General features: G+C 36.0%; 1 protein-coding gene across 1 annotated transcript in view; it reads right to left on the reverse strand.

Moving 5' to 3' along the window:
* The window catches only part of ASCC3 (activating signal cointegrator 1 complex subunit 3), a 103,707-nt gene that overhangs the window by 79,455 nt on the left and 839 nt on the right, over positions 1-23,413 (reverse strand). Inside the window, exons 3-8 of the mRNA XM_009707542.1 lie at positions 22,992-23,216; positions 13,288-13,407; positions 8,595-8,759; positions 7,651-7,737; positions 5,243-5,419; positions 2,878-3,103 (exon numbers count right to left, since the gene is read on the reverse strand). Of these exons, the coding sequence (XP_009705844.1) occupies positions 2,878-3,103; positions 5,243-5,419; positions 7,651-7,737; positions 8,595-8,759; positions 13,288-13,407; positions 22,992-23,216 (1,000 nt within the window). The remainder of the gene's footprint in view (positions 1-2,877; positions 3,104-5,242; positions 5,420-7,650; positions 7,738-8,594; positions 8,760-13,287; positions 13,408-22,991; positions 23,217-23,413) is intronic.

Here is a 23,413-nt window from a genome sequence, read left to right on the forward strand (position 1 = left end):
AAGGTTGATTTATCACATTTTCACTGAAATTGCTTAAATAATTATGTGGAGTACATTTTAGACTTTAATTGTAATGGTCATAAGTACTCAACTGTTAAAAGCTACCTTACAAATGGCTACTGATATTTTCTGGCATTGTTATGCAGTTCCTGTGCACACTTTCCCATAAAAAAAAAAAAAAAAGAAAAAAAAAAAGAAGAAATCCCGTTATTTGCATCATGTGCAAAGTGAAAAGGTGATACAAACTTTTTCTTGCTATTGCACAAAATTTAGGAGCATAATGTTTTGCAATTGCTAATTTTTTTATATTGATCCTGACTTTCCCTCTTTGGTTTTTCTTATTTAACAAACTGGCAGATTTTGCCTCACACAGGTGTTAAACTATACTCTCAAGTAACGAATCGTGATCTTGCTTGAGAAGCAAACCCCTAATGAAAAAGTTTTAACACATATTTAATCACTTTAATTGGCAGTTAGTAAAATAAGTGCACCTCCAGTAAGTGGATTATTAAAACCCAAAACAATTATATTGGTGCAACTTGGCGATATATGCAGTATTATAGCACACTGGCACAGTGACGAGCTTTTGCAATTAGAGGTAAAACTTTAGAAATCATGTTAAATAAAGGTAGGTGCCAAATATTCGAAGATCTGACGCAATAAGCTTATGTAGGGAAGGACACTTCTTCATGCCAAAAATCACTTTCTGTATCACAGCATGTGAGGTAAACTGTGTTTGTACAGGACAGCACCAAGGTTTTGTACACTTACCTGCTAAGGGCAAATAGGGCTCCTTGCCCAGCTTCCAGCAAATATTATAAAACTCTCTCTCCCCGCTCCCTTTTTTAATAATAGTCACGTTACGAGAAACTATCAATGACATTTAAGAAATATTAAATCCTTCTGAACAAAAGCTGATTATTCGAGAAAACAGGTATGTTTAAATAAAGAATAAATTTCGCTTATTCCACGATGACTGCCATCTGTATTCTGAAAAAGCAGGACTGGTTATCTCAGGCAACACAGTGATTTCTTGGCTTTCTGGAAACTCCATGGTTACACTGCAACGGCGCACAGACCGGCGTTGACCAGTTTGTGGTACACTGGAAGCCAGGATCTGGGCTCACAACATGCTCTTCATTCCCTGGGAGAGCTGGCACCCATTCGATGCTTTTCTCTCTCCTTAAGCTATGGAGTGAGTTAGCCAGCTAGCTCCTGTCTTTTTTTTTTATTCTGTCTCCAAAGTCACAATAACATGTGAAAAGGAAGAAACGCTAAGACTGAGACTAGTCCTATGGAGTCAGAGAGCAAGGCAGCACCTGGAAGCTGGGCCTTTTCTCATTTCAACATGGCCTTGTGTCAGAAAGAGAGGCTGGACAAGAAGTACGCCAAGTATCAGTACTTCACAGAGATGCACAGATCAACTTGCTTCCCTGTTTACAAGGCTGAAGAACATGAAATATCATTAGATATACTCAGCAATGACCTATTTTCACAGTCAAATCCCAAGTCTTGTCTATTTTCAAACTGAGTTAATATGAAACAAAAAACTAGACATTTTATAGATATATATTGACACATTTCCATCTTGTCAATAGTAGCTCCACTACGTTGAAGGAAGTAAAATCGGTTGTCTTTTAATATAAAATTTCTTGCTTCTCCAAGGCCATGGGGAGAAAGAAGCAAAAAAGAAAAAAACCACTACTATAATTAATGGAAAAGAATATTAAGTATTAAAAAGACTGCACAAATACACAACAAAGTGCTATAATGTTTCTGAATAGAAAAGCAGGATAGTGCCAGCACTTCAAAGAAAACGTTATATTTTTTAATACATTTAAAATTACTATATATTATAATGCACAGTTAAAGTAAGCTTTTAAAATTTTCTCATAGTCCTTTGGCTTAACTTATTGAGTAAAAATACATAGCCTCTATTTCTGCAAACTTTGACATATTTATTCAACTTTTTCTAACTTAAATTAGGCATGTAACAAAGCTTCCTAGGTTAGGAATGTGGTTCTCTTGTCAAATGAGAGAAATATCAAGTCAGAGGTCAAAACTTCTAAAAAGCAGTGACTATGAACTGTATTTTCATTCTAAAATTAGATTTTTTGAAAAAATGGCAGTTTGTTTCCCAACAACTTGTCACTAACAGGTGCAAAGAAAGGCCAAATAAGAAAAAACACACTAAGATAGGAAAAAGAAATACATTATGAGCAAATTTTTTTTCAACTTCAACCAGCTGGTGGACAGTTTATGCACAACAGTTTATATACACATAGCGGAAACTGTCATTATGTCTATCAGTAGGCTTGTGGATTTTCTCATTATCGAAGTGTCAAATCCTTTAAAAAATTCCATTAAGGTTTTGCCACAATGACACCAGTGACAATGAATTCTCCATGTTCAATGAAAATTAATGCAGTGTTTCAGAAGCAGGCCATTTACTGGTAGTATACCAGGACATAATAATCTGCTTTTATTCTTTTTCACGTTAATAATATTTCAATAAAAAAACCAAAAGGGCATATTTTGCCAACTGGTAAAAATAAGCAGATGCCTTTTATAGTAGTGTATTACGTAATGTGAGCAAGAAGGGAAGCACAGGTCAACATAAATATGTATATATACACATATATGTAAACACGTATCAACATACATCTCCAGGCAGGACATGGGCTAGCCTTACCCTCAAAGCCTTGCCCGATTACAAGCTACATAAACCTTTGTTATTGGACAGACCATAATACCATATTAATGTGTCTACGTGGTGTCCAGACTAGAGTGGGTATATTAATGAATGGCTTAGATTTAGTTGTAACTTGCCCATTGATTATTAATAGTTTAAACCGATCATCAACGCTGATTTCTCACCTATTTCATCTTTTCTCATGTCCTTCATCTTGTCTATAGTGAGATTCTTCTCTTCCAACTTTGAGAGGACTGATGGTGGTAACACTGAGAACTGTCTCAAAGGGCTAACCCAGCCCCAGAGCCGCTTGTCAATGACTTTGCTGAGATTCAGTAGTCGATATGTCATTGCAGGCCAACGTTTCCTAAGGGCAATCTCAAAAAGAGCTCGAACAATACGAGCTGCATTCTGGAGAGTGAAAAAAAAAAAGCAAAAATGCAAAAATGTTGCAATTCTCTCAAGTATTCTTTGTAAAATAAAAAGGATCCCATAGACTCATCTTTGACAAATCATAACAATAGATTTTTCTTTTCAAACTTATTTCAAACATTCTTGAAAACTATTTTTTCCATCACTGTCTAGTCGCAGAACTACCTCATGACTGCCTACAGAAACTATGAAAAGAAACATGTGCAACTAATTAAAGTTGTAGTGGCAGGTCTGCCATAGAATTTTGATCATGGTTATGCTAACATTAGGGAGTTCTAAATTTATTGCGTGGTGGTTACTTCTGAAACAAATTCACTTACCGTACTTAATATTTTCCTCCTTCTCGCCCCATATAATATACACCTGCAAACTCAGTTTATACGGAAATCCAAATTTTAATTTTTCACTTCAGTTGTGCTTCCATAATAGCATCCCATTTCACACTGAATGTCACAACATTTGCACAGGAGTTTAACAGTAATGACTTTTTGTTTTTAACATGTTACTATCTTCTCAGAGTACTGTATAACCAAACTGTATAAATCTGCTTTGGACTTGGAAAACGAATTATTAATGTAGGCTTGAATGAGGTCTTATCCTGAAAACGTAACTTATGATATTCCTTTCATAAACTTATCAAGCTGTATTATGAAGTTGTGGGGGGTTTGTGTGTTTTTTTGGTGGGTTTTTTTGGCCTACCAGTACTATGCCTGGATTAGCAATTCTGTTCTTGATTCTCTGAATAGAATACAAGCATTCTCTATTGGCTCTGCAATGCCAACAGGAATAGAAACTACAAAATTACTTGGTTGTGATAGGAAGCATATGTTACTAAAGAAGCACATTTCTTTTACTTAGAATGGATGAATGATTTTCTTAATATTCACTATCCAATTAAAAAAATTCACAATTTGTAGCACTGGTTCCACATGTACAATTTATGAAGATCTGAGAAGACCACCATGTTGCCTCACTAAAAATGCTGTAATTGAGACAGACAAATAAAAGCAATTGTCTTGAAAGCAAAGATTAAAAGAATCATACTGAAAATGATCCTGCTGTGCGAGTACCACAATTTTTATGATGTGCATAATGATTTCAGAATTTTCTCATTTATACCCATACGTGCTATGAAATGTAAACACTTCTGAAGAAGGTAAAGTTAGTACAAAAATCTTGCTGAAGAACATGTATATTTTTTAACTCTCATTTTCAGCACCAACTAAATGCAATTTTACGATCAATTCTTTCCAAAATAGTTTTATAAGGATTAGACAAAAATCATTCAATGCAACATGTTGCTGACCGTTAAAAAAGAAAAAAAGAAAAAAAAAAAAAGAGGCATAGGCCCCCATAAAAGATAAAACTTTATAATCTATTTTATACATTCGTTACTGTTGCACACCTGGGTTTGTCTATGAGCATTCTGTCACTTGCAGTTCTTTCAGATCCAGAATTCCAAACTTTCAGGCAACACCTCTTTCTTTCTAAGCTGGGTTCTAGTTGTGTAAGCAAGCAGTTCTGTGTCACAGACTTGCAGTTCTCGTCTTATCCTGTGTTATAACTAAACACGCTACCTAACTATCAACCATTCAGGTGTCAAATCAAGCCGACAAACAAATGACTGCTATGTAAATCTGCATGATTACGTCCAGCAATAAAATTGTAATAGCACATCTTTCTTCTGTAAATCAAGGTATGTGAATAAAACAGAGATTACGTTTTGCAGAATGAAGTATAAAAGTACACAAAACACGAAACTGGATTGCAACTGTTCTCCAGATTTAGAAGAAAACCCAGTGAGTTAAGAGGAGAATTTCTGTGCAATCACAGCTAGAACTACTAAGTATAATAAGACTACAGAGGTAATAAGAACAAAAAGGACAATCATAATTAACAAAAAATGCAACAGTCTCTCAAGGTAGGCTTTTGCAAATCTTTTCTACTTCAATATTATACCACACATGCACACATACACAAGGCTCTGATTTTCAAATCAATCTGCATAAAAATGTACAAAAAAGTTGCAGATCAAGGCCCACTTACACAACTGTAAACATTTGGGACAATGAAAACAGCAGAAGACAGCAACAGATATGTAAAAAATACTATTTTTACCTGTGCAACATACGCAGAATCTGAAATAAGGGAGAAGCTGTCCATCTCCCCTCTGCTAATATATGTTTGAAGGAGGATATTAATTTTTCCATAATTGTTTTCCACACCTCCTGGAGCAGGAAGTTCGCAGAAATCATTCAGTAAGGTATCCAGCTCTTCTATTTCTTCTTCTCTTACCTAAAACACAATTATACCTTATGAAGAGGTCGGAGCAATTTGATAAAAATTTTTACACTGAAATCAAATTTTCATTCTAACAGAGTTACATTATTTTTAAACAGAGTCTCTAGTTTTAACGAAAAAAAAAGCAAAAAAAAGCAGCAAACTCACATCTTCCACAATGTAGCTAATAGACTATAATTGAAACTATCTTAATAGCGACACAATTACATTTTATTATTCATCACCATCTATTAAGGTTGCCATTGACATACAAAAATTTGATATGCCACAAAAATTGAATCTTCTGACCCTAACATCCTTCATCTGATGAGATTTCATTTTTATTTGACCAGAGTAAAACCTCTGTCCATCTGGATTAGGGCAATCTTGAATTAACATTAAATGTACTCATTATAGTTACATAGTTTGCATGTGGCATAATACGTTTTTAACTCAAAACTGTGAAGTACTATGATTCACAATATTAAAATTTTCACTGTTAATAAGATTAAGTCTTAATATGAGTAAAGAAATATTAATATCTATGGCTTGAATAATGCATAACATTTCACATTCTAACTGATGACCCTTGCATGGCAAAACCAGCATAAATCTACATATTCTTTGATTTACTGATAGTCTGTTAGTGTAAAACTTATTTAAAGAGGGTAAATGTTTGGTCCCTGCAGGGAACCAGGAAAAGTAATTTTCATTTGGACCTGACTACCTGACATACAAAAGACCCTAAGACAATTGGGTTAAAATCCCCAACTATCCAGTCACTGGTCCTACAGGAAAGAAAAAGATGAAGGGCACAACCACCACAGATGACTCCAGTGTCAGGGGAATATTATGTTTTGCTTACAACAGCATTTTTGATAATTTTTTCCGCTCTTGCATAGCACAGTACAGGTCAAATCCAGATCTGTATTTCAGCTACCGACTTACCTATCTCAAAATACAGAGTTTGTAAAGGCATTATGGAGACATGATTCATATTATCAAATATCACAATTTGGATCACACAGAGGGGTAAATCCTGAGTTATACTTATGAAAACCAGTTACTAGTTTTAACATTCAGAGCTGCACAGCAAACGAATCACAGAAAACTGGAAATGATGGTACACCGGTGCCATACCATACAAATCTCAGAAAGCAAACTAGAAAAACTATGCTTTAGTCAAGAAGCATCACTACTAACTTTAGTACAAATACAGAAACATATCACATCATATTTTCCATATGCTTTCCTTTTAAATATTCAATTACACTAAATTTAGACCTAGCAAAGCAGTATCACTATCATAAAAACCCCTTCTAGCTTGGAAAACGTTGGGTGTATCACTGTGAAACCTCACTGCTTATTATCTTCTGTAATAGAAGAGATTACAGCAAAATAGAATTTCTCCATTAGATAGAGAGATGGTAATACTCAGAGAATGTGTGCAAATATGTAGATGGTGAGGGATTCACACTGCCAGTTTGCAGAGCCAGGTGAATAAGAGCCAACTCTGATCTGAAAGTTGTATAATTGTGGTAAAATGGCAATGAGCCCAAGCTAATAAACCCCGTGGAGCCTGGCTCGCACTTCTATGAGATGGAAGGACAGGCAAACAAGCTCATGCTGGCTTGCAGTGTATTGTCTTGTGTCCTACCCACACAGGAGGCAAAAAGGGAGGTTGAAATTGCACCGAGTATGATAGGACAGTAATCTTCTAGCCTGCACAACAAAATCTGTTACAACAACTTTCTAGATTTCAAATTTGAACATCATTCATCAGAATTTACCATTCTGCTAATCTAATACTGTTCCCTGCGTCAAGTATATCACAGAGTTAACTTCAGTGAGTCCTGCCTCATTTCTGATATAGCACATTGTTCAGGGAGACATCTAATAATGGTTTAAACTTCAAACAGAAAAACTGTCTCATCCCTGGGTGCCCCATTCTAATGGACACTTATCTTCACCTGTTAATAATTGTGGAGCTGAAAAGTTCTTAAAAGCATTTAAAAGGAATTCTCAAAGATCCATAACTAGTTATTAAAAGTGCGCTATAGTTCAAGCTGAAAATAAATTTCAGAGCGTGCACATATAGTTCTTGGCAATTATGCCTACTTCGAAAACATTTTATAATGGTGTTTAATATTTAACGAAACTTGGGTCTGGAGACACTATTTATGGAGTGAGTACTACAGAAGTGTCTAGTTCTAAGATATTCTTTGTATGAAAGGATACAACTTTACCTTTATCTGTTCAAATTCTTCAGCTTTTGATACTATAGCAAGAATATCACCTTCTGTTTTATGAGCATCAAACAATTCATTGAAAGTCTATTAAAAATAAAATGAATTGATTTAACACTGAAAATAAAAATATACATATAGCACAAAAGAAAGAAACATTAAGCAAGACTTTAAAAAGCACATAAGGTTAAAATCTAAGTTTTTTGGAAGACCAGAGCGAAGCAATTGAAACAGCAACAATTTCCAGAATGACTTCTCAGCATTTTCAGATAGTCACTCAAAACTTGGACACCCCAAAATCAGGAGACATGCCATCTACGGACATTTCAAAAAAGTCCGGGGCATACTTGAGTGAATAAATATGTGAGACTAATTATTCATAGTGACAGTAAACAGTTAAAAATTATTGAGTTTTCAGCTTTTATTCAAGAAAAAGACTCATTTCCTACAAAAGAAAGGTTTTAAGATGAATGTGCACATCAAATCAAGCTTCCAATACTACAAAGTTTTGTACAAACACATCTTCCTTACATGTTTACAACACAGTCTGATTACAACACCAAAAGTTGTTTAAGGTTGGCAACCTGATAGTATTTTCATGCAGAAAAACTTGTCTGTTATCGGACTCTATACTTGAATGTGCTATCATATACCAATGGTTGCACACATTGTTGATACCAAAACGTTTCTTATAATTCACCTAGAAGAATGCAGACTATAGAAATTTCAAAATCTCACTTCCCACACTAAGTCTAATTTTTCACTATTTCTTTATACTTGGTTTCTTTCTTTTTCCTCTCTATTTCCTCTCCCCCCATTTCAGTAAATATGATTTGAAAATACGTTGAACAAATCAGCTACATATTCCGTAATATTGCACAACTATTTTAGGTATAGGTTCAAAAAGAAGGAAAAAACCCCAGAAACAGAACACCATATTTTACCTCTATAGTATTGTATTTAATATAGTAGTGGCTGGCAGTTCTGCCTAAATCTGTTGAAGAAAAAAAGCCAGTTCGTTCTTCAAAGCGGATCATGCGGGCTTTGTCCAGTTTTCTGCCGACTTCAATTACCAATTGTTCTCTGTGCTTTTCTAGACCTGGATCCATCTGGACAAGAAACACACATTTATTTGCAGACAAGAAAAAAAAAAGTGTTAAATAAATCATTTTATTGAGATAAACCAGTCACACAAAGCCAGAAATCAAATAAAAGGAAGGTACAGTTATTATTCAATTACTAATTGTTCTCTGTGTTTTTCTAGACCTGGATCCATCTAGACAAGAAACACACATTTATTTGTAGACAAGAAAAAAAAAGTGTTAAATAAATAATTTTATTGAGATAATCCAGTCACACAAAGCCATAAATCAAATAAAAGGAAGGTACAGTTATTAAGTCAAGATTTTCCTGAGATATCACTAATAACAGCTACATTGATAATTGTTCTCTGTGTTTTTCTAGACCTGGATCCATCTAGACAAGAAACACACATTTATTTGTAGACAAGAAAAAAAAAGTGTTAAATAAATAATTTTATTGAGATAATCCAGTCACACAAAGCCATAAATCAAATAAAAGGAAGGTACAGTTATTAAGTCAAGATTTTCCTGAGATATCACTAATAACAGCTACATTGACATTATTGACCAAAAAATGTCTGTACACAGCAAAATAACTAGAGCAATATTTCTTTTACGATGCTTCGAGACTATCAATACAATGTAGACTAACATTACTTATGAAACAGCAGTATGACCATGAAATAAATTTACACTGAAGTTTTTGAAAGAAGTTTTAACGATAACATATTCTTCATGAAATTATCATTACTGTATTACTTTACAAAAACACGTCATCTTACTGTATCTTCCATTTATGAAAATGGCTAAAGATATACCTTGCCTGGGCATCTGACATGAAAATGGCTTTAACTGTACCCCAAATAAAATAAATTTCAAATTGGATGGCTGCAATGTTTACTAGCAAAAAAACTCTACTGCCCCCAAAAGCTTTGGGTATGTCAACTGGGATATTCTAATTATTGAGTTATAGACGTACCATATAAACATTCATCTTGAAAGCACACAAGAAGCTTGCTGTGCCCAACACCAACTTCTATTCATATCAAAGTTTAGGAACTTGGACATTTTGTCCAATAACGTACATTATCTCATTAGGACACAGCAGGCTGGGCAAAACCCCCATCTGCATGGGACTGCTGTATAACGGTGTGTTTCCCCGTCCTGTACCTGGGATACCCACACGGGCAGGGATGGGTGACAACGGATGTTAACGGATGTTAACCCTCTGGTATATGTGCACCTGAGAGACGGCTCTAATTACACAAGCAATGGTTAGTCATCACATTTGAAAAGATTGAAACTCTGTTTTAGTCCACAGGCAGCATTCTTATTTCAGGGCTTGTATAGTTCAGATTTCCTACAGAGTAAGTCATACCAGCCCTCTTGGTAAACCCGCACCAGAGATATATGCCCAAGAGTGCAAAAAGGAGCAGGCTTTAAGAATTGCTATGCCTTGGTTTGCTCTTGGTTTTCCCTGGGCCAGGATTCAGTTTTATCTTTGTGCCGAAGTGCTTCATCTCACGTGCAGTGAAGCTGCAGAGGAACACAGCCATCTCCACAAAGCAGCTGCCAGACTAGTTCCGAATATTCCCTGCCTTTCCCAGTTACTCTGAAGCTGTTTCTCCTTAGTTATGGCTTGCCTTAGTTTCAAGTCAAAAGCTAAGATGGCAAAGGTCTAGAGTGCTTTTCTCAATAGTAAGTCATGCATTGAGGTCAGGTTTCAGAGCAGAGGTGGTCAAAAAAAAAAAAGTGATCAGGAAGCCAGATGTTTAACATTTCTTAAAACTAAAGAGAGGAGAAAAAAGTTTAAAAAAATTATTAAAACACTGCCCTACTCCTTCGGCAGTCCAAATTACCTGCCAATCTTCTGCCTTACACATAAAAAAGCTAAAGCTGTAACAGTTTTTTACAAATACAAAGGTTTTTGCTGTAAAGGAAAGGTCACCAACTTGAAAAGGCTGTGAAACAATATTCCAGTCTAGAGAATCCATGGTTAGCACCCTTCTTGTTGAACTTGCATAATTAGAAATCTCACACAGTAAAAGATCCAGCCTAGAACAGCTTTAAGCCATACTCTTAAAAACAAGCCTTGGCATGTCCACAGCAAGAAACCGAGCAGGTCTGGAGTATACATATGGAAATTTAAGAATGCATGATGAAGTACATGATTATTCACATTGTTTTCTCTTGCTAACTGAGAGAAGTGTTGGGGACAAGCTCCTCTAACTTTTACAGATGTTCTGAACATAAACATACGGCTTATGAGGATAAAAAGCTTTGCTTAACGGCAGGAACACCAAAGAGCGGAACCAAAAAGAGGAGAAAACAGACAAAGGGTTTACCTTAAAAAAAACAAACCACCTTTCCTTTGGAACTCTAAAAGGATAAGAAAATGCCTGTAATTCATACCATAGGCTTCGCTAATACGACACTCACATTTGCTTCGCTTTTTCTTCCCACTCTTTGTTTCTTGTTGCCGCTCATCATAAATTTTTGGCCATTTTCCCAACTCAGTAAGAGGCACTTCTGGCAAACGACTTGAAAAGTCACAAATCAAAGCAGTGGGCCTGGAGTAGCCTACTCTTGGGCATAGCCCAGAAAGGGGCTAGGGGAGGAACAGCAACATCCCGGAGGCAACACGTCGGATGCCGAATGTGTCGGTGCACGGCAGGGACACGCTTGCCCTCGCCTTCCTGTGCAGTACAACACAGCCCTTTTGGGTGGACAGCCTGGACCGTTTGTGCCCTAAAGTAATTACTGGACGCAGTGAGCGCCTGTGGAAAGGGAAAGGAGGAGTTTTGCATCTTCTCAGCCCCACTGAACAGCTGGGAAGTGTGACCCACGATGGTTATGCAGATATACGGATTCTGAATGGGTAACGTTGACTGTCAGCCAAACCTGAGAAATTGGCATGCTGCAACATTACTAAGAAGCAATAAGATACCAATTATGAAAATTGGATACCTATAACCAGAACTGAAGGAATAAAATGGCCTAAGGGAGCAAATCTGTGGTTATTCCCCTCATCTGGCACTACGCCATCAGTATACTGCCTATAACACATTAGCTTTAAAGTTTAAAACAGATTTACCTAGAAAATAAGGGGACTGGCATTGGTTTCGCTCCTACATGAATGGATAACACTTCAAATTGATATAATTTGTTACTGCCTTAATACAAAAACAGGAATGTCTATTATTAGCACATCAAATCAGAGGGGTAGAAAGGAGGTTAGTGGCAGAAAAAGACAAGTGCTGGCAACCTCCACTCTCTCAGCAGCTGAATAAAAACATGAAAGCAAGGGGAGGGGGAGCAACTCTTGTTCATTATTTTTTAAATTTATAAAAAATATTTCTGTTAGCATTGTATTACTTTTTTTCATCAATTATTACCACCACGGTTGCATGTCTTTTAATCTAAAATCTGTTAACACTGGTTCAAAAATACCTGATAAAAAATAAAAAAAAAGAATTTAAAGGAATGGGACAACAACATTTTTCTCACTAACAAAGAAATTTTTGCTTTCCATTTATCTATTACTTTGTGATTTATGTTACATAGCGTTATATTAACATACAGTAATGTACTGTGAGGCTTTTTATAGAAAACAGATTTGAGATGACCTGAGGTCTAAAGGTATCTGCAAAAACTTGCTTAAAACAATAGCATACCTACTTCCACTGCAGTTTCTGCTACCAGACACAAAAGCTATCAAAAAAACATCTCCTGACATGATGTATCTCTACACGCTACAATGACCGAAACAACTGCTGCTCCTAATATTGTGACAAATTAGGAAGTCACAAAACAGATTCAGGACATGTGAAATAAACCGCAGTTACCACACACTTGTGAGAGTTTCACCTGCGTTAGGCTCAATTACCTGTGTCCAAACTATGTTAAATGCTTACAAACAGCTGTACGGAAAAAAGTAACAACATTTAGACAATCGGTAAACTATTAGACTTCCTAAAAATTACAGATAATGAAAAAAACTTGAAAAAAAACTTTTGTAACTGTGCTCTGACTTATACCATTGCATGGATCACTCCTAAATAAACAAAAAAAAAATCCAAAATAAATGAATAAAAAAAGTCTTATAATTACTAAATCACAAGAAAGAAAAAAAATAACCTAATTAAAAATTATAACCCAATTATAAGATGCCATAGGATGAAACATTCTAAACCAAAAGCTGACGGGGGTGAGGGGAAAGCAAGCAACTCAAGAATGCTTTGTTTTATCATTTATATCTAGCCCACAAAACTGAAATACTGACAATAGGCTAAGTTACAGTAACTGTCTGATAAGAATGAATGTTGTCCTTTGGAGCATAACTTGGCCAGTTAAAATGTATTTTTACGTGAACAGAAGGGGCCTCTTAATTTAGTGTTAAAAATACTCCGCTACAGAAAATATCTTCCTTTTTCTAAGCACTTTAAAAGAATTGCTGATGTCAGGTTAAGTAGAAACAGCAAATATTTATCCTTACATCAGGGAAGGATTAGAGACCCAGAACAGGTTACAGATTTTTTTAAAATGCATTTTATACCTGATAAGCTTTGTGACTGATGCCATATACTAATGGATTTGCTCTCATCCGTACATAAAGGTAAGTGTAACTTATCCACTTTACTGCTTCTTCCACATTAGTTACTGTTCCAAGAGCAATCTGGAAATAGGAAAAGAGACAAAATTAAATGTAAATGTTACAGCTGAATGTAAGTATTTGGCTGAAAACATATGGAATTCAGAGCATTATTACTAGATTAAAGGAAGTGTCAGTATGTTTCCAACTTAAATTATTTAAAAATATTCACAGGACAATAACTTGAACCATTTACACATCTTCATCTTATGAACATCTAATAACATGGCATGTTCTGTGACATAATATTACAGATACAGCGACCCACATGATCGTTCCTACACCACTTAGGATTTCAACAATTAAAAGATGATATTGAGCAAGCTTGTTATTAAAAAAAAGACAAACAAGACAACATAATTCTTTAGTGAACATGTTCAGGGTAATTTAAAAAGGAAATAATCTACATTTAGAAGATTCATACCAATGTAAAAGCACTTTCTGGTTCAAGACCTAAACCAAATGATACCAACAATCTTTAGGATTTTCTTCATCATGCCTTCATACTTGGAAATCTGTTTATACACAGTTTTTACAAATAGTTTTCTCCTTTTGTATCTGGCAAGTCAAACATACAGGCACCTGCTACATTTTTGTTATATCAAAACATAACAAAAATGAACAAGTAATATGCACATATATATACACTTACACTTATTTATTTTTCAAGGCTAAATCAGGTATACCAAACCACTTTTTTTACTAAGTGACTTTTTTGCTAATTCAATAGTTTTATCACCAAAATATTTACCACACAGATTTTTACATGAAAACTTCCGCTCTATTTTGTATTGGTTACATTCATGAGAAGTATTTTACCGCTTAATTCCAGTTAACCTGATTTTACCGGAAGAATTTAATATTTCCTGCATGTCCCATGAACAAACACTTTTTGGTTGTTGCTTGTTGTTTAAAATGAGCAAAAGTCCCTTTTAACTGAATTTTTGTGATCTCTTAGTACATTTCTAAAGTTATTTCTGTTTTATTGCTGTTTGGATTTCATATAAACGTTCCACATGACTTGGCAAAAATTAAAAAACCCTTCTACGGCTGTAAGTGATTTCATATGCATGCTCAGATCTAAGCATCTAGATCTTAATAATAATATAGATATTCATTTTGAAATAATATAAATATCTCATAAAAAAATAATAATGCAAGCCAAATCTGCCTTGAGTTAAAATAACTTAAATCCAGGAAAACCTTGTTGATATCAGTGACTAATAGCACAGAGTAGCCCCAAGCTTTGTCTTACACATTTTTCAAGCGATATTTTGTTCTTCAAGACCATAAAGAGGTCGGGGGAAGCCCCATTGTGTTGTTTTTCAAAGTACATAATACCCTGAAGTAGCTACAGAAGCATTCAGTTCTTCGTAGACTGCTCCAGGGAACACACCTAACACAGCCCATAGGTCATTAGTACTCAATTTGCTACCCAGCTTCATTTCAGCATTTGGTTTCTCTCCACGATTCAAATATCTTTCAAGTACACAACTTGAAACAGCATCACAACATAGTCCAATTGTAACATCTTCCCCCAACCAACCACTTTCACAATCACAAAAATGTAAAATTCTCATTTCTGAGGACAGTGAAGTCTGATAATTAAAAGAAAAAAAAAACCACCCACATTTTTTTTTTTGCCTCATTTGTTCAAGCGCCTGATTGTATTACTTACAAATTAATTATTTTCATAAGTTAAAAGTAAAATTGAGGGGCGGGGTGGGGGGGGGAAGCGATGATGAAAAAAGTGGGGGTTCAGATATGGTACCGAAATGTAACACTGCGCCATCCATCCTCTCCCCCCTTCACTGAGCAGGGACCGGGGAACAGGCAGGGACACAGAACCACCACCCACCACTTCTAGCTATTTGCTGCCACCTAGTGTTCACGGACAGTCCTCCTGGCCTGCTGGAAAATGCGTACCTTGTTAAAACAGCACGAATGATGGAAGGTATCTTATTAATACAAACACTGAAGAGTAATTACGAAATGAATTATTTACAAACTTAGGAGAGGAGCTCTGTTAGGACCTAGGATATGGAGTATTCATAAAAATCCATAAACAGACACGGTGATACCCTATTAAAATAACAGAAAAAAAAAGTTCTAAATTTTCGAGCATTTCCTCAACCACATATTAAGTATTTAGTTACAGATGGAATAATCAATGAGTAGAAATATTTACTATGTTGACATCGCATTGTCTGATTGCACCAGTTGTCACAAAACGCTTTTATTTTAAGACTGTTCAAATACAAACAATTGTGTTGCACTCACAAAATGAAAAGTAGAGTACTATATTAATCCAACTCACTGTCTCATTTTAAATGAAAAAAAAATCATCAGCATCACAAATTTTCAACTAATTGTTCAATGGCTGATGTCATCTTCACAAGTGATGTTCTTAGTAGTCTGCCTTTTCACTAAATAATTTTTTTCACAAATGCTACCCCACAGACTTTACCAAGTTGAACAGTACTTCAGAGGAGGCATTTTTGATTTTCAAAAAAGTAGAAATAGATAAAAGTAGCACAGCTTTTTGGTGGTAGTTTTTGAAAAATGAAGTTCTTCTCTCTGATATTTCTATACAGATTAGAAAAGGGCATAAAAATATTGCTGATAATATATACTGTATGTACTATATAATATATAATACACTGTAAGTTTTTACATAAGAATGTTTAATTGTTATTATATCTGTATAACTGAGTCAGAGTACATCGATGAAAAATTTCTATATAGAGATCAAATATTTGTTGTTAAGGTAAGAGAGCAAGGAATCTTTCTAACAACATAAAAAGCAATTTTCTGTTTGCTTTGGAAACCAGTGGATTTTGAATTACTATTGCAGCATCTACAGTGATTACGGTCTTACTCCTGCATGGTTTTTGAAATAATTTGTTAACGGTCCTCGAATTGCCCCAAGTGGGACGGAATCTCCTCCAGACACACGTGACCAAAGGACTGTTTAGAAGCACAACTGAACCACATCAGCGTTGTCACTACCCGTTAACTGCGAAGAACTTGTCTACCATCTGGATGCAGCAGCAGCAGAAGGTGAGGGGAGAACGGATGAGGCTGCTGGGTGTGTGCAGGCCAGGTCAGGCCCCAGGGCCCTGGACACCCAGGGAGAAAACTCCAGTTCCCCCCAGCCCACGCTTTGCCCCATACCCAGATTAGCTCTTCAGTCACCCAGCTCCTGAGTGATTTTTTTTTGGGGGGGGGAAGGGTTTTGAATGAATTCGCTGTTTCTTCTGAGAACCACAATAGTTGCCCACTCTTTCAAGGCAAAAAAATAGATAAGAGGTTTGTCCAAACTAAAAAAGTCACCACCTTTTACATTCCTGGCTTCACAACAAAATTGTAAAGAAACGCAAGGGCGGGCATGCCCCTGGGGAAGGGATACCTACTGTCCGGCACTGCAAATCCTCTCCGCTCCGAAGCTCTCTGGGGGAAGCAAGGAGCTGGGGTCCAGCTGTGGATGTCAGGGAGGGCTCTATCAGGTGGAAACAATTAGGGAAGGAATGGTGACCTGCATTGTATGAGCTATTGATGATAGTTCCCAGATAAGTTAAGGTTTATGGTCTAATTAAACCACATCCTCTGCATCTTATCTTTCTTCCTGTATTTCCAGAAAGTACAGCCATAGCTATTTTCTGTTTGCCAGCTGGTCAACTGACCCAGGACTCGCTCCTCTTCACTAAGCACCCTAACTAGCTGTTTATTTTACTCCTTTTTACATTCCATTATGCCCTGTGGCACAGCTTCAGCAGAAAAGGAAAAGGGCATCTCCATGCCTATGTTGATCATCACTGACCATTTACTCTTCTTCTGCTCATTTTCAGAAGGGAAAAAAATCCCAAAAGCAAACCAAAACTCAAAATAAATCTGCAGGAGAGAATTCTCAGTGGATTGAGGTGCTGAAATACATGTTCAAAGTCTTAATTTTGGTGCCAACTCAATGAAGTTGGGTGTATTTGAGCTTTTCCCACTCTGTAGCTTTCCTACAAACAAATGTCCTGGGATATCAAGGCCAGCGTGCCATCTCCGAGATTAGGTAACGGCAAATGCTGAAGGGCAGAAGGTGGCAATGAGAAGCACGCACCATACACATTTCTCCCAAATTCTTAAACTATTGCATCCCAAGGTCTTTAGTTAGAGGTATTGCCTTCGCATTTGGTATCTGTCAATGGATTTTTGCTCCATTTTTGTACAGTTTTGGAACTACTCTACCTTTTAGACACAACTCACTGCAGCAAAAAATGTCACAGTCTGACCACCCAGCTGGCATCCTTTTGTGTTTTCTGAACCTGCCACTGACTCATTTGGGCCAATATTTCCTGGTTCTTGCCCCAGGAGAGATGCAATCGTTTGCCATATCACTCATTACTTCATAAAACTCTGTCATATAATCTCCTATTTGTCTTTGTTCCTCTCACAGAAGCTGATCTATTCCTTTGTCCATCCTCTCTGAAAATTAAGTACATCTAGACAATTAATTTTGAAATGGGAATTGGAAATATCCTGATTTTTTTGCATCGTTGCCCAAATTTTCTCTCCTGTACCACATAAGCCTAGGTACAAAATTCAAGGCTCTGGATTCCACTTAGTGATTCTGTGGCTAGGATTACATATTGTGTTACCCCAAATATCTGAATCACTGACTCCTTCTTACCACCTACCCACTCCTGCCAAGAGACCTGGTCTAGATAAAAGTAACTCCACATTCTTGTGGAAACATGGAGTCTTCCCGTATTTCCAAGTGCTGCCTTCATTTTACGAGTTCTTTCAGCTACTGATCTATCTATAATGAATTAAGAATTTAAGCGGTTCAAATTCTGGCCTTTAATTGGTTTCTCTTTACAACTACAGCATAAGCATTTGGATTTCCTGAATGACTTGTAATAAAAGCAGACTCTGCTCCTTTATTATACATCAGGGCAGATTTCCTGGTGCTAACAACAGGCTCTGTTATGGCAAAGATGACAGTGGTCATCAGCGTACTGGCTAGATTTCTGTAACAAATCAGTCAATAAACATCTCTTTTGTCTCCATATAGTGCTGCTCTTACTGCCAAAGGGACAGTGTCTATAAAAGATAACCAAAACTGAATGTGCCTCCTAAGACTACCTACTGATCAAAACGATGGCATATGTTTTAAAATTTATATTTTGCAGAATGCTGCAGCCTATGGAATAGTCACCTCCAGATAAACAACAATTTCTAAAACACCTGTATCCTTCTCTGACTTAGATCAAATCAGTGTATACAGAAGTTTAGCCTGACTCCAGTTATAAAGAAATGATGAAGTTACTTTCCAAAAAAACTTAACACAATAGCTCCTTGTAACTGCCCATAGTATTGATTTCCCGTAATCTGGCAGGCGCTACTTTTTCCTGCATGTCATGACAGAAGGATAGATAACATCACCCATACCAGATGACAAAAAAATGGTGGTTTCATGTTACTCTCTTGCTTTTCAGCATTTTCCATTGCTATTTCTACTAACAACCATTTTTCACAGCGACTAACAAAATTCTCTGACTGCATCTTCAGCTGCTGTAACTGTACTGCAGCCACAGAATCTTCACTAATTTAAAGCCATGAATACACTGTTCTTGTCAGATAACACTACCATTACATAAAATCTGGAAAGAAATGGATCTGTCTAAACTAGCTTGTCAGTTTTCTGCACTTTTCTCCAAACCCCAAACTCTGTGGTAGAAGTGCTGCATTTAAAAGTAGTTTTTATTACACTGTACATCACGTACTTCCTATATAACTTTGACTGGGTCAGTTTAGATGACTACCTCCTACAAAACGGAATTATTGTTCTATTCCATTATTCTTTTCTTGTTTAGTTCTACTATTTTAACAGGGCGGGAGGATTAACTTCTGAATTTTACACCTTCAATGTAACCAAATTATTTTTGCAGTGTCTACTAGCAATATTTTTCAGAGAATTACTTGGATACTCAAGTACTGTCAAAAGTCACTACATTTCTATTGAGATTTCCTCTACTTCTGCAAAGAATTTCAGTAATGTGTACACATCTGAAAAGAAACTACTTAGCAGAAATACATACTGTCCTGGACAAACAAATCCTTCTCGTTTTTAGGTAAAAATCTAAATCAAGCTTCATGAGTAAGATTGCTTTTAGTGTTGTCAGTCTTATCTGAAATTGCTGCAACTCATTGTTTTTTCTTTTGGACAATTTTTAGCGTTTCATACTTATTGTAGACATTACTATTCTAAGCTCACAGAGCCCTTTCTCCCTTGAATGTCTTGCTTTTTAACACTTTTTTTTCCTCTTCATTAAGTATCCATTTGGACATACTCAGCTGGTGCTAGAGAACGGTATTTACCTTGCCAAGTCTTCAGTGATTTTTTTTTTTTTTTTTTTAAACCGCTTTTAGGCTAGTAGAGTGCTTACTATTAAATGCAGGGATAAGGAAAAAGAAAAAAGATGATACTACTACTACCTTTTAAAATCACAAGCCTGGGAGAAATTTAAATTGTTTTGTACTCTAACTATCAACAAGGCCTGTTCCACGTTCAATGGTTTTTTTGGTGCTAACTGAACCAAAGTCACGGTTCGCAGCAGTTTGGGACCTTAATTTGCTACCTAGGAGAGTAACCTACAGAAACATACAAGCACACACTTGCCACATTAGAAATATTTTGTTAAGCCATTCTAAATACTTCCTGCAAGATAAATACCTAGGACTTCAAACTAAGAATTTGCAATGTGTACAATGGAAAAGGAGAAAGGCAAGAAGAATCCTAAAGTGTAACTACAACCAAATATGTCTTTTCTTTGACACTGAAAATAGAATTACTTCTAGATCTAAAAAAATTTTTTTCCTCCACACAAGAAGTTTGATGAATGTAAATTCACTTGTCCCATCAAAAAAATCCCAAAACAAACCCAAAAAACCCCTTCCTTTAAGCTTGCATATAACAAAAATCACACCTCTGCTTTCTGGCATTGCTGGGGAATTTGCGCATTTTGGAACTACAGCTCAGATCAGAGGAACAACACGCTGCCCATTAAAACCTCTCTCTCTGTGCAGAATATTACACATTGAAAATTAATAGCTTGCATCTCATACTTTCTTAACTAAGCATTCTCAGCTGAGAGGAAAGACACAGGACGGGAACTCCTGGTTCATCAAGTCAAATCTCGTTTTCCTCATATGCAATCGCATCTTCCATACAAATACCATCGCTTATTACAAAATGTTCACCATAAAAAAAAATTAAGAGTTCTTTTAGCTCCACTACTGCTAGAAGACAGACTGTTCCAGATCTTATATTTTGGGTAACTTTATTTATGAGCAGGGGGATTAATTCTTGTACTGGCATTGGTCAAAATTATTTTTTTTTTTCTTTTTCCTATTCAATTCTAGTTCCAGCTAGTTAGAGAGAGCTGTCGTACCTCCTTTGAAACTTTCTTTTGCTAAGCTAACCAACAAGATTTTTCAGGGTATGTCAGTAAAGCATTTTCCCCACAAAAGTTAGCTTTTCTGTACGAGCTGTGTGGCAGCAATACTTGAGATTCCTCGTATAATTCAGGTGGGCACACCAGCACATCCACACACCTCCTAGACAATGCGGAGCAATACAGACCAAGCCGGGGGGGGGGCGGAATAAAAAAATATATTTATAGCCATGCCATTTGTTTTTCACAGTACATCCATCATAGAGATCTTCTCGGACCCAGTTCACAACAGGTGCTTATTATTCCATTGTCTTTGTAATTCTTCACTGACCTGAAGGCCACCTTTGACATGGGAGGACTAAATTTCTAATATTAAAATAAAAAAAGTAGAAAAATAAATCCATTGCTGTGAAGGAAAGAATATCCAACCCTTTCCTCCTTGTCTACTTCACGTATGTCAAGAAAAGGAATAAAGCTTTTCTATGAAATCTGGCTGGATTCTTTCCAAGTGAAAAGGTACACAGTATCCCAGGACCAGATTTCTCTCTCCTAACTTCTTGGGGTGCTGAACAATAACTACAGGTAATCCTGGCCTTCACAACCAACTTTTGGATTTAAATGATTACTGTTAATGTGTAAGTTGCTACTGTTAATTTTAGAGAACTGAATATCCATCCAGTTTCACTTAGGGAACATTCACAGATATCTATCTCCGAGTATATAAAAGTGTTAGCAAAAGGGCAGCTCTACACCTGCAAGCCCACCTTCTGTTTATTTTCCCTCTTTCCTCTGTAGTAGAAAGACGGACGAGAAAACTGCAAATGGTTCCTTTTCATCACATTCATGTCTCAGGTTTTGGGGGAGTTCAATTTCTTTCTCCCTCCTTGTACTCAGACCACTCCAGAGCCTCGAGGGAGAGAGGAGTAGCTGTGAGCGCAGCCAGGTGTCAATATTTTCACTCCCCTTCATTTGTGTGCGGAAATACTTGGAATACAGTTTAATCTTGTTCTGCTCTGATGTGTGACTGTACTTGTGCAGAGATTTTTCCTGTTAACAGGAACTGAACAAATAACTCATGAGACTACTTTAAAAGAAAAAAAACCCCAAACAACCAAAATTATGAATGATCAAACTCGGTCATTTGTAAAGAATCAAGGAAGGAATCTGAACATTTTAAAAGGTCACTGTATCTACTTCTGCTCCTTTCCAGAACTTCCTTTTAAAATGATTATTTATGATTGAATAATGCAAAGATTTTAAAGTGATGAAAAGGTAAAAAATAAACAGAAATATGTAAGAAATATACAGATAAAGCAGAACAAGCATCATAAAAACATCCCAAGACTATTCCTAATAGACCAAATAAACATCACATCTTTCAAAAGGATAATCTGTTTTAAGATGTCACTGGCCATTTCAGTTTAGCTGAACTTTACTTTTATGGGGAAAAAGTCCCCTGCCTTTGAAAACCAGCATTCACTTCTTTATTTAAGCATGTTTAAATTTCTGAGGTTTCCTTGTAAAAAGTGTCTGTGTGAGTATATACAGATTTTTAACCAGTTATTACAACAGACAGCTTTTGAATCGTTCTATTTTAATATGACAGAGGTCAGTTCTCTCAATATAACGATAGCATTTTCAAAGAAAACACATTTTAAGATTTAAACTGAAGCAAACTGGAAATTTGCTATTTATAATAAACCAGTTCTGATTATCACTGTAAAAGAGAACAAAAAGAAGAGTTCAAGCCAAGTACGTTTTTCTTCCTATATTGCAGTCAACCATATGAAGTAAGTTCATTTATATACAGGCAGACATGCTTTAATTTTTTGTTGCGGACTTTAATTTGCAATTATGCAGAACACTTACTAAATTCTAATAAAGCGTTTCTGATTAAAAGGTAAATGCTGTGTTTCTACAGTTTTATCTTCATGGTATTTTGACCTTCCACACTACTTCTAATACCTACTACCTTTTCTAAAAGGACCCCAAAATTTTCATATGTGTAACAGTTCACTCCTCTTAAACATACACACCTACAGAGTACCAGTAATAATAAAATTTCCATTTTAGATATTTTAAGTGTGACAATATTGTATTTTCGTTTCAAATAATATTACTCCTTTAAAGTTTACTAGTTTCCCTAAATGAATCAAAAGTTACCTCTGCATTTAGGTTGTCTGCAAGGCTTTCCAGAAACTGGCTTTCAATTGGATTCTGCTGAGTAAGAAGAGTCAGGTAATGACTGAGTTTATCATGAGTTGTAATAATGATGCCTTCTCCGAATTTGTCAAACTGAGGCCGTCCAGCTCGACCAAATATCTGCATGACATCTAAAATTCCAAGGTCAACAAAGGAGCCTCTTTTTGCAGCATATATTTGTGTTCCCTGGTTGAGGAAAAGTTAATAAAAATTAACATAAATACACATGAATATAATCCTGATGAGCTGACTACTGAAATTAGGCAAATATAGCATGATTTCAGAAGTGTACTTTAACTAATCCTTTCATAATCTTTGATATATTTAAATCTTTACTATACAAACTAGACTCCCACTGGAGAGAATCAGTTTAATGAGATATA

Source organism: Cariama cristata, unplaced genomic scaffold (genome assembly GCF_000690535.1).
Source record: "Cariama cristata isolate BGI_N322 unplaced genomic scaffold, ASM69053v1 scaffold15579, whole genome shotgun sequence".
In the NCBI taxonomy this organism is placed as follows: domain Eukaryota; kingdom Metazoa; phylum Chordata; class Aves; order Cariamiformes; family Cariamidae; genus Cariama; species Cariama cristata.